We start from the raw sequence: 12,107 nt of genomic DNA, 5'->3' as shown, positions 1-12,107 counted from the left end.
TCTCTGCCCGTTGCAAGAGTTACAGGTGAAATGATCTGAGCAATCTCAGTCCAGATTCATGTCTGGAACAAGTACTTGGTCTAAAGTTTCAATTCTTCAAAGAACATAGAGTTTACCCCTCACCCTGCGAACTTGGTGAAGTCCGCTGCTCTCTGGCATTTACTTCTTTGATGCAGCCGAACGTCTTTATTAAGCTGCTGTGCCCATGGTCTTCCTGTTTTGTGCAGGCTGAGACTGATGGCCTGGCGGTTTAGCTGGTGTGGGAAGCCCTGGCATCCAGGACATTGGTTGGACTTGACTTGGAGGCACAACTGGGAATCACTGCACAGGTGTTTTGTCGTTATGATGTCGCTGTCTGTCGACGTTGTGCTACTGCTAGGAAGGCCATCTTTAGCCAGAAGTGCCGAGTGGATGATCCATCTCGGCCGCCTCCTGAGGTTCCCACCATCACCGAAGCCAGTCTTCAGCCAATTCGATACATTCCACGTGATACCAAGAAGCGGCTGAGCACACTGGATACAGCAAAGGCTATGGGCCCTGACAACATCCCGGCTGTTGTGCTGAAAACTTGTGCTCCAGAACTAGCTGCGCCTTTAGCCAAGCTGTTCCAGTACAGCTACAGCACTGGAACCTACCTGACAATGTGGACAACTGCCCAGGTATGTCCTGTCCAGAAAAAGCTGGACAAATCCAATCCGGCCAATTAGCACCCCATCAGTCTACTCTTAACCATCAGCAAAGTGATGGAAGGTGTCGTCGACAGTGCACTTATTCACCAATGACCTGCTCATTGAAGCCCAGTTTGGGTTCTGCCAGGACCACTCGGCTTCAGACCTCATCACAGCCTTGTTCCAAACATGGACCAAAGAGCTGAATTCCAGAGGTGAGGTGAGAGTGACTGCTGTTGACATCAAGGGAACATTTGACCGAGTGTGGCATCAAGGAGCCCTAGTAAAACTGAAGTCAATGAGAATCAGGGGAAAACTGGCTAGAGTCATACCTAACACAAAGGAAGATGATTGTGGTGGTTGGAGGTCAATCATCACAGCCCCAGGACATCGCTGCAGGATTTCCTCAGGGCAGTGTCCTAGGCCCAACCATCTTCAGCTGCTTCATCAATGACCTTCCCTCCATCATAAGGTCAGAAGTGGGGATGTTCGCTGATGTTAGCACAGTGTTCAGTTCCATTCACAACTCCTCAGATAATGGAGCAGTCCATGCCCGCATGCAGCAAGATCTGGATGACATTCAGGCTTGGGCTGATAAGTGGCAAGTAACATTCGCGCCACACAAGTGCCAGGCAATGACTATCTCCAGCAAGTGAGTGTCTAACCACTGCCCTTTGACATTCAAAGGCATTACCATCGCCGGATCCCCCACTATTAAAATCCTGGGGGGTCACCATTGACCAGAAACTTAGCCACATAAATAATGTGGCAACAAAAGCAGGTCAGAGGCTGGTATCCTGCACCTAGTGTCTCACCTTCTGACTCCCCAAAGCCTTTCTACCATCTACAAAGCACAAGTCAGGAGTGTGATGGAATACTCTCCACTTGCTTAGATGAATGCAGCTCCAACAAAACACAGATGCTCGAAACCATCCAGGACAAAGCAGCCCGCTTGCTTGATTGGCACCCCATCCACCACCTTAAATATCCATTCCCTCCTCCACCAGTGTACCGTGGTTGCAGTGTGTACCATCTACAAGATGCACTGCAGCAACTCGCCAAGGCTTCTTCGGCAGCACCTCCCAAAAACGCGACCTCTACCATCTAGAAGGGAAAGGGCAGCAGGCGCATGGGAACACCACCTCCAAGTTCCCCTCCAAGTCACACATCATCCTGACTTGGAAATATATCGGCCGTTCCTTCATTGTCGCTGGGCCAAAATCTGGAACTCCCTCCCTAACAGCACTGTGGGAGCACCTTCACCACACGGACTGCAGCAGTTCAAGAAGGCGGCTCGCCACCACCTTCACAAGGGCAATTAGGGATGGGCAATAAATGCCGGCCTTGCCAGCGACAACCACATCCCATGAACGAAAAAAAAAGCTGTAGAGATCCCATTTAAGGACAGTCCAATCTGGCCGGCAATTTTGAAATATCGGTCCTGAGCTTTGGGGTGTGGTCAGCTGCACAAGACCTGCACCTGGCAACACAGGGTTAATTTAGAAACGAGCACTTCCCTCCAGTCACTGCAAGTTTGGACGGGCAGGTTCCAAGTGGACACAGTATAAAACTTCCAGGCAGTCGACATCATCTTCAGATCCCAGCGAGAGTGTTGTGTGTCGTGTTGTTTCTAAACTCTTCAATTGATATTCCCAGGCAGAGAAGGAGAAGTTAGTTGAGCACGAGAATCTGAGTGCAGTGGAGCACTTGCAGATGATGCTGCAACATGTTGTGGGAATAAGGACAGCAGTGGAAGGCTCACCACCTCCGAGCCTTCAGCTGGCCAACGTCAAAGTGAACCAGCTCTTTACTTCCATTCGAGAAATGGAGGAGGCACTGGGGCCGTTCCGATCTCTCTCTCTCGGACAACAGGGTGCCTCGTCCCCCGAGTCCCTGGGGAAGCTCTTTGTGTCAGCAAAATTAGAAGACATGCAAATACGGTGTGCAGCTCTTAAACACAAAGCCGAAACCTTCGAAAATATTGTTTGTGTTCTCAACCGTGAGGTGGAGCGTGCCTCTGTGAGCATGACGGCGTACGAGCAACAGCACAAACTGGACCAGGAGAAGATCGAAGCCATGCAGACCAAGGTGGGTGAACTGGCACAACCAGTCAACCTTCACTGGGAGTGGCAGGCCGTGAGCAGCCCGTGGGGTCGCCGGCTGGAGCAGGGTTCACCTCTGGGTGTCTTGGTCCTCCGTTCCCCCGCTGCTGCAATATGGTCCCACATTCTCCCCCTGCCCAAGGGCACATTCTCCCCCACCCACCCCCTGCCCAAGGGCACATTCTTCCCCCCCCCCCCCCCCACCCCTGCCCAAGGGCACATTCTCCCTCCCACCCCCCCCCCCTGCCCAAGGGAACGTCCTCCCCCTGCCCAAGAGCACGTCCTCCCCCTGCCCAAGGGCACGTCCTCCCCCTGCCCAAGGGCACGTCCTCCCCCTGCCCAAGGGCACGTCCTCCCCCTGCCCAAGGGCACGTCCTCCCACTGCCCAAGGGCACATTCTCCCCGACTCCATGCTGACAGCCCCTGCAGCAGTTGTTGAAGGCTCATTCTTTGGCACTGCAGAGATAATGAACAACACAGTGGGGCAGGCTCCTTGCTGCCACTGGCTGACCCCTGCAGCTATTTAACTGTGGAGAGCATCACACTGTAGCACAGTAGTGGACCATGAAAAACACTCGCTGGTCACAAAGTGAATCAACTCTCTCTCTCTCTCTCCAATCTCTACCCAATTCATGTTTAAATTCAGTGACAGACCTGTACTGTACCCCAGTGTTATACAGCGACCGACCTGTACCCACCAGTACTGTACCCCAGTGTTATACTGTGACATCTGTACACACCAGTACTGTACCCCAGTGTTATACAGCGACCGACCTGTACCCACCAGTACTGTACCCCTGTGTTATACAGCGACCGACCTGTACCCACCAGTATTGTACCCCAGTGTTATACAGTGACAGACCTGTACCCACCAGTACTGTACCCCAGTGTTATACAGTGACAGGCCTGTACCCACCAGTTCTGTACCCCAGTGTTATACAGTGACAGACCTGTACCCACCAGTACTGTACCCCAGTGTTATACAGTGACAGACCTGTACCCACCAGTACTGTACCCCAGTGTTATACAGTGACAGGCCTGTACCCACCAGTTCTGTACCCCAGTGTTATACAGTGACAGGCCTGTACCCACCAGTACTGTACACCAGATTTATACAGCTCACAATCCTCCATACACGTTTGGAAGGACAGAGTGTAGAACGGTGTTGTGTATGTGTTTCCCTGTTTTACCGGGTCTATAAAGTTCTCCCACTAAATCGTGAGAACCTCGGACTAGTCTTGGTGGTGGTATTTTCAGTAATATGTTCCTGCTGTGGTGTTGCAGTGTTAAAGTTGTTGCCGTCCCTCAGGTGCGTCAGATGGAGCGTGTCACGGCCCTGAAGGACCTGGCTATCGCGGAGCTGGAAATCAAGCTTCAGGCTCTCGAGTGCAGCACTTACGATGGGATTTTTATTTGGAAAATATCGGATTTCAATAGAAGGCGTCAGGATGCCAAGTCCCAGCGATCGTCTGCCATATTCTCCCCAGGTTAGTCCCATATTACTCGCATCGCTCTGCCAGAATATTTGGATTGCTGTCGATATAAGCTATGATGACATAAGGGACCATGCTTGTACTAAATCATTTCATTGAGATTATTGTTGCTCCTGGTCTGTAATATCAGAGGATCAGCAGCCAGGAAATGAAGCCCGCAATCCCAACCTTTCAGAATGTGTTGGAAATGGAGCAGGAACCACAGACCCAACAAGAGGCACAAGCAGAACTGGTAACGGGCAGGCATCGATTGGTGGCACGTAGTGGGCATGGGATTGTGTGTCCAGAGCCTAGCAGTGGCACCCTGTCTGATTATTCCTACCCCACCCCGTAACCCTCAGTTAATCCCCCCCCATGGTAACCCTCCACTCATTACCTCCCATCATTATGGTAACTCTCTGGTCATTCCCCCACCCCATGTTGACCCTTCGCTCATTTCCCCCCCCCCGCCCCCCACATTGTTTTCACCATTTGACATTTGACCCATCTCCATTATCTTTTCATTCACAACATAGGAACAGGAGAAGTCCATTCAGCCCGTTGATCCTGTTCTGCCATTGAACTAGGTCATGGCTGATCTGCACCTCACCTACATACTACAACCCAGACTTGGCTCCATATCCCTTGATATCCTTACAACAGCAATCCTTGAGAGCTTCAATTGTCCCCCAACATCCACAGCCTTTTCGGGGAGAGAGTTCCAGATTTCCACTACCCTTTATGTGGAAAAACTGCTTCCTGATGGGAAGCATTTGATGGGACAGTGTAGAGGGAGCTTTACTCTGTATCTAACCCCGTGCTGTACCTGCCCTGGGAGTGTTTGATGGGACAGTGTAGAGGGAGCTTTACTCTGTATCTAACCCCTGCGGACCAGATGCTGTTGTCAGGAGGTTTGATTTCACAAAAGATAATTTGGAACATGTTTGCCAAATTGTAAGGCAGGAGGAGAAAGTGCGGAGGAGGCCATGTACTGAAGTGAAAACCTTGGCTCTGTGAGGAGAGGAGATGTTTGGGGCCAAGGATGAAAGAAGTCTATATAAGTGGGCACACAGCAATAATGTACCAAGTTGCAGATGTGAGATATAAATTGCAGGGTTATTTGCTCACAGCTGTATGTTTTGAAATATTGAAGTTGTGTGTCGAGTGTGAGGGAATTGTCAGTGTGGATAGTTTTGAGTCAATAGATGAGTAACCCATATCACTGAGGGGAGAGTGCGCGGGCTATCACTGAGGGGAAAGTGCACGGGGTGGGATAACACTGAGGGTAGAGTGTGCTGGGTGGGATAACACTGAGGGGGAGAGGGTGCTGGGTGGGATAACACTGAGGGGAGAGTGTGTGGGGTGGGATAACACTGAGGGGGAGAGGGTGTGGGGTGGGATAACACTGAGGGGGAGAGGGTGCTGGGTGGGATAACACTGAGGGGAGAGTGTGTGGGGTGGGATAACACTGAATGTAGAGGTTGTGTCACTGCAGGATCACGTGGGCTCAATAAAAGCAAGACAGGATCTGCAAGTTAAGGAGGCAAATGTTGACGGGTGGGGAGTTCCTGGGGGAGCTCTGCAGGGTTACGGACCTCGAGCTAGAAAGTGGGATTAAGCTGGATAGTGTCTCATTGGCTGGCGTGGACACGATGGGCCAAAATGGCCTCCCTCCATGCTGTAAACTTCTATAATTCTCAGATTCCTGGGGGAGCTGGTGAATTGCCAGAGACTGGGTACCACACTCGTCGTGTGTCACAGTCAGGTGCTCTCCGTGAGCTTGCTGGCTGTCCGATTATTCATCAATCTTCATTCTCCCTAATCTCTCAATCAGTTAAATGTGGAATACCTAGGATAGGGGTGTGAGCTATACCATTGGCTGCCTGGTATTGTGCACTTTATTGTCTCTGTCTGTTGCTCCAGTCTGACTCTAACTGCTTCCTTTCTAACTGTCCAGCTTTCTACACCAGCAAGTATGGGTACAAGATGTGTATGCGTATCTACCTGAATGGTGATGGTGTGGGCCGCGGAACTCACCTGTCCCTCTTCTTCGTCATTATGAAGGGAAACTACGATGGTTTGCTGAGGTGGCCTTTCAAGCAAAAGGTGGGTTCACTTTCTGTCTTCTCAGTGGGTGGAGCCCTGGCTGCAGGCAGAGATACTGAGACCTGCGCATGGTGTGAGCTGGTCTGGTCCGGAGCAGGTCAGGGTGGACATCATATCGTCATTGCAATATTGGTCAACCAAATATAGCAGGGGCAGTCAGTCTGTCACAGGAGGGACGGTGTGTCACGGGGGGTGGGGGGGACAGGCTGTGTCACTGGGGGTGGGTGTGTCATTGGGGGGGGGTGGTGTGGTATGTCACTGGGGGGGGGTGCAGTTTGTCACTGGGGGTGGGTGTGTCCGGGGAGTGGGGGGGGAGTGGTGTGATACTGGCGAGGAAGGTGGGTGTGGGGGGCACTATTCCAAAGAGCAGAGGCGTTTTCCCTGCTGTCCTGGTCAATATTTATCCCTCAACCAACATCACAAAAAAAATATTATCTGGTCATTATCACATTGCTACTTGTGGGATCTTACTGTGTGCAAATTGGCTGTTGCGTTTCCCACATTACAACAGTGACTACACTTCAAAGTAACCTCATTGGCTGTGATGCGCTTTGGGCCATCCTGAGGGTGAAATGTGAGTACTGGTTTGTTCCGTGGGTCTTTCAGTTTTGTTTTGGCTCCTTTCCCCTCAGGTGACTCTGATGCTGATGGACCAGAGTAACCGCGAGCACATCATCGATGCGTTCAGACCAGACGTCAGCTCATCCTCGTTCCAGAGACCAGTCGGCGAGATGAACATTGCCAGTGGGTGTCCACTCTTCTGTCCACTCAGCAAGCTGGATAGCAAAAATAATTACACGCGTGAAGACGGTATTTTCATCAAAGCCATTGTGGATTTAACTGACCTGTAACCAAATGTTATCAGCTACAGCATGGTCGTCAGCTATAGTAACATCGGAAGCCCCAATCGTTGCTGCAGCGTATAATGGGGGGACACCACGCACCCAGCGAGAACATGCAGGAAGCAAGCGGTCTCTGTGTTGAGCTGAGCTGGGATTAATCCGACGAGCAAGAAGCCCATTGCGCAGTTTGGTCTGTCTCCACATTCCCATCTCCATGCACACACAAAGCTCAATTGCAATCAGTGGATGATTAGCTTCTTGTTGCTAAGCGCAGCCCTGGACCTATTGTTGACCCAGAGTGTGGCCATCACCACGCAGGGAGGGAGTTTGTCAACAGCTTAAATAAGGCACAGTGAATGTGCCCTTCTCTCTTCCTGTCCCTTCCCCTTTCCCCTTGCCAAGGTGAGCCAGAGCCAGACACTCAGTGGCGCCCCTCGAGTCCAGTGTGACCAGAGGTGGGGCCAGCCTGCCGCTTGAATCGACCCGAGCTTGGGCCGGGTGAGCTTTGTCAGCCGGGATAATGGGAGCTGAGATAGCTCTTTAGCTGTTGTCTGCCCTGCTCTCAGCCACACAGTGAGCTGGGAGAGTGAGCCTGGAAGTGGCCATGCTCCCTATGGTGATGGGCACCCCCTGCTGTGTCACATATACCATGTGGCACTTCGAACCTGTGTGCTTAACCCAGGCTCCGAGCGCTCGCAGTGACAGTGAGCGGCCACACACATCCTCCGCAGCATGCACAAGCAAACCTTTGTTCTCTCAGCGTCTGCTCCACCCGGCCTGTGCTTGTTGGTAATGAGATGGTTAATCAAACCTGGGCCCTGAGCTCCCCTTCCCGCCGCTTGGCTGTCTTCCCGTGAAGGTGCCTGCATCTTGGCAGTAGTGAGTACCGTGGAGGTGACTGACTTTAAATGGGAAGGATGGGGAAATGTGATCGATACTATTCCCACTGTGGACCTCGAATCCGCAGTGTCCAGGGCCCCTGAAACAGGAAGTTACCAAGTGTTGGTTGTATTTATTTACCCTATATATAAACAATCTCTAGTCCATTATTTTATTAACAATATATAATAATTTATAAATTTTACAGGTAGTGGTAATGTGTGCGCTGAGAGTATGGAGCTCAGATGGTTTATTCCCGTGTCTGCCCATGCAGTGAGTTCAAACTATAGAGGTCGGGGTCTGCCCAGCCTGGGCGGGGGGGTGGGGAAAGGAAGGTGTTAGGACCAGGTGTTTCAGGGATTCTCTCTGCTTCTATCCTGCACTCATACAGCATGATTAGTGTTAGAAAGCCAGAGTCTAGTTTGAGTCCCTTTGTTGGTGCTTAGGTTGTGTGGTGCCATTGGCTGATGCATGTGTATTGGTCAGAGTGCACATGGTCAGGGGAGCTTTAGTAGTAGATGGTGAATTGGTGAAAGGCCATATTGGGTAACAATTATTTAGAGAGAATCTGGGAGACTCACCATTGTGAGAAGAAAATGTAAAGGAGCCTCCAATAGTCATAATTCTGTTCATGTTTATTCTGTGCCTTGGTATCGTTAACTGGGAAACAATTCAGAGTTCCCATTGGGGGTGACTGGTTTATGGGGTGTTCCCATTGGATGTGACTGGTTTATAGGGTGTTCCCATTGGGTGTGACTGGTTTATAGGGCGTTCCCATTGGGTGTGACTGGATTATGGCTGTTGGGTCTGGATGTGATTCAATAACCCATTGAAACTCACTGGCTCATCGAAGAATGACCACTTGGGAAAAGTATCATGAATCTTCAATCCTGGAAGGTGCAGACCTTGAGAAGAGGATTGCTCTGTTGGGACCAATTTCCCTGGAGATGGGAAGTTTCCCAATAGTCAGGGTGAGGTTTGCTCAGGATTGTTGTGCCAGTCCTGATGCGAGAGACTGACCACATCTCCAGCCAAGGACGGACACTTGCTGAGTGTCCAGTCGTATTGCTGATTCAAGCTTTTGATTTACCACCACTTGCACCGTGCCGCTGTTTCAGTGTGGGTGACGCTATGTTTTCTGCTTTATACTTTAACTTACTGCCCCTGTCCACTAGCTGTACAGTGACAAACTATTGGGGCACAAATGGCTGAGGGAAGGTTGTGTTTAATGTGTAGTTTCACTCCGACTCCTGCCATGATTGACGAAGATTTAATTAAGTTGCGGGACGAGGAGAGGATCTGCAGACTGTCAGCCAGGTGGACGTTTGTGAAAAACAGTGATTTTTGCTGATGGTATGTGGGAATGTTTAAAGGCGCAGAGCAGCATGTTTGCAGATGATTTCTGGATCACTTCAGGAAATAAGAAGTGATGGGCCACTCTTTGGGACTGTGTGTAGGACCCAGTGGCCTCTCTAGGACCGAGCCGGACTGTGCCATTCATGGGATTAGAACTCAGCAATGTTGTCAGTAGGTGAGCCAAGATTGAGAGGTGGGACAGGGCAGAGTTTAATGGAGCCCCGTGTAGGAGCGACAAGGGTGCATGTCAGATAAAAGTGTCTCTCTTCTTGTGCGGCGGTGTGACCTAGTTTAGAGGAGGCTGTGAAATGTGCAGCACATGAGCTTGAGGCTGCTGTCTGGGCTGCAGCAAAGCTGCCATCTGCTGTTAGCTGGCTATTAAAATACAATTAACAATAAAAGCACCGTGCTTACAAGTTTATTTCCAGCAGTCGGCATGATGTTACTGGGTTGTCGTCATAGACGTCCCTCGAACGAGGATGACTTGCTTCCACGAGTTCACAGATGTTTAAATGAAGGACCCGATGTTCCAGTCCTGAACTCCAACTGAGGGAGTGGAAGATGCCTGTGCGTAGATTTTTTAACGTGTGGTGACCGTTGCACACCAGCCACCACACGGGCTTGACTGAGTTAGGTCTTGGTCCAATGGCAAGGGTTGAACCAGGACGACTGGAGACCTGCTCTGCTGCACGGACCTACTGCGTACACATATCGCAGTGTGGGCAGGCCCGTGCTGCCCCTGGGCCCTCGGCTCTGCTGGGCCCCGTACCCTCATTCAATGAATGGGTCACACGCAGTTTGTGCGGGGGCTCTGTGCCCCCTTTCCCGGAGTGTGTGGGGGTGGGGGTCTGTGTCCCCTCCCGGGCTATGGGGTTCTGTAGAGTCAGGTGAGATTTAAGGCACTGACTGAATACACTCGGATCTCTCACAGCTGGACTTCTGGATTTTGTACTCTGCACTTCCCCATATAACTTTAATGTCACAGATAAATCCTTTTAAGGAAGTTTCTGTTACTTTACAATGTGGTAACTACATTACAACAGTGACTACACTCTAAAACTACCTCATTGGCTGTAAAGCACGTTGGGACGTCCGGTGGTCGTGAAAGGTGCTATATAAATGTAAGTCTTTATCAGCTGCTACGTTTTCCAGCTGAGGTTACAAAATGTACAGGACTAATGGTGAGCAGTGGGACTAACGGAGATGGTGGAGACCAGAGAGTTATGGGACTGAGTGACCAGTGCTGTACATTGTGGAAAGTGGCCTGACTATTTGGACACAGCAGTGACTGATGGGACTCTCAGTAATGGTTAAATAAAATCCCAAGCTTAATTTTCTGGACACATTCCAGGTCCCAGTGAAAGTGAGTCGACTGAACCCGAACCGTGGGAACCTCCCCAGGATCTGTTCTGTATTCCTGGCATAACGCAGACAGCAATCTCGGCACTGCCCCACCTCTCTCTTCCCCTCCCCTCTTCAACCTTAGCTCCCCCCCCCACTCCCAAACCCAACCTCAGCCCTCCCCATCCTCCCTCCCAAACCAAACCTCAGCCCTCCCCATCCTCCCTCCCATCCTCCCAACCTCAGCCCTCCCCATCCTCCCTCCCAAACCCAACCTCAGCAGCAAGCATAGGCCCCTCCCACTATATACCTGTAGTGTGTTTTCAAAATTGCTTTGCTGGCTGTGCTTCAAGGAGCAGCCACTGAATGGATGCAGTGCCTTGTGCAGGAGTATCTGTACAGATGTTGGTGCGGTCATATCTCCATATACAGCCCTATCTGTACAGATGTTGGTGAGGTCATATCTCCATATACAGCCCTATCTACAGATGTTGGTGAGGTCATATCTCCATATACAGCCCTATCTGTACAGATGTTGGTGAGGTCATATCTCCATATACAGCCTTATCTGTACAGATGTTGGTGAGGTCATATCTCCATATACAGCCTTATCTGTACAGATGTTGCTTGTATCTCCAGGAGGAATTACATACATTTGCTGTCTTTCCACAAAAAACGAGTTTAAAAGTGAATAAATTGCCATGTTTTAGCTCTATAGCCAACATCTGCATCATTCCTGAACACTGGGCCCTGTTATTAAACAGTTCAGGATACACAGGTCTTGGGGTCCCTGTGTCACGCAATTTAGGGGGTAAAAAGTCAGATTGAAGGATTTGTTTCCTGTGTAAACTATTTGGCACCACTCAACAAGTTCATCGAACGATATAGTGGGGAGGAGGAGATGAACGCTGGTGGAATTTACAGCACAGAAACAGGCCATTCGGCCCAACAGGTGCATGCTGGTGTTTATGCTCCACATGAGCCTCCCCCCACCTTGGGGTGAGATGACCTATCAACATATCCTTCTATTCCTTTCTCCCTCGTGTTTATCTAGCTTGCCCTTACACACATCTGTCCTATTTGCCTGAACCACTCCCTGGGGCAGCGAGTTCCTCATTCCAACCACTCTCTGGGTAAAGACATTTCTTGCTGGATTTATTATTTATGGCCCTGAGGTTTGGGGTCTCACACGAGTGGAACGCATCTCTCCGCCTACCCTGTTATACATGGAAAGCCCTCTAGCAGGGCCAGCCTTCTCTGTCCTAGAGAAAACAGCCCCAGCCTGTTCAGTCTTTCCTGAAAGTTGCACTTATTCCAGTGCTTCTATATGCTTTCTGTGAT

The 12,107-nt window shown here is 50.5% G+C and overlaps 1 protein-coding gene across 3 annotated transcripts in view; it reads left to right on the top strand.

Annotated features, from left to right (window-relative positions):
* LOC139241430 (TNF receptor-associated factor 2-like) overlaps nt 1-9,826 on the top strand; it is a 56,328-nt gene extending 46,502 nt beyond the window's left edge. For all 3 annotated transcript variants that reach the window (XM_070869986.1, XM_070869988.1, XM_070869987.1), the window contains exons 8-11: nt 2,325-2,756; nt 4,080-4,257; nt 6,200-6,348; nt 6,981-9,826. In XM_070869986.1, coding sequence (XP_070726087.1) covers nt 2,325-2,756; nt 4,080-4,257; nt 6,200-6,348; nt 6,981-7,199 — 978 coding nt within the window. In that variant the 3' untranslated portion in view covers nt 7,200-9,826. The remainder of the gene's footprint in view (nt 1-2,324; nt 2,757-4,079; nt 4,258-6,199; nt 6,349-6,980) is intronic.
* The last annotated feature ends 2,281 nt before the right edge of the window (nt 9,827-12,107 follow it).

This window comes from Pristiophorus japonicus, unplaced genomic scaffold (genome assembly GCF_044704955.1).
Source record: "Pristiophorus japonicus isolate sPriJap1 unplaced genomic scaffold, sPriJap1.hap1 HAP1_SCAFFOLD_1070, whole genome shotgun sequence".
In the NCBI taxonomy this organism is placed as follows: domain Eukaryota; kingdom Metazoa; phylum Chordata; class Chondrichthyes; family Pristiophoridae; genus Pristiophorus; species Pristiophorus japonicus.
Note: the sequence above shows the minus strand (reverse complement) of the source record. Positions and strands in the feature narration are given on the sequence as shown.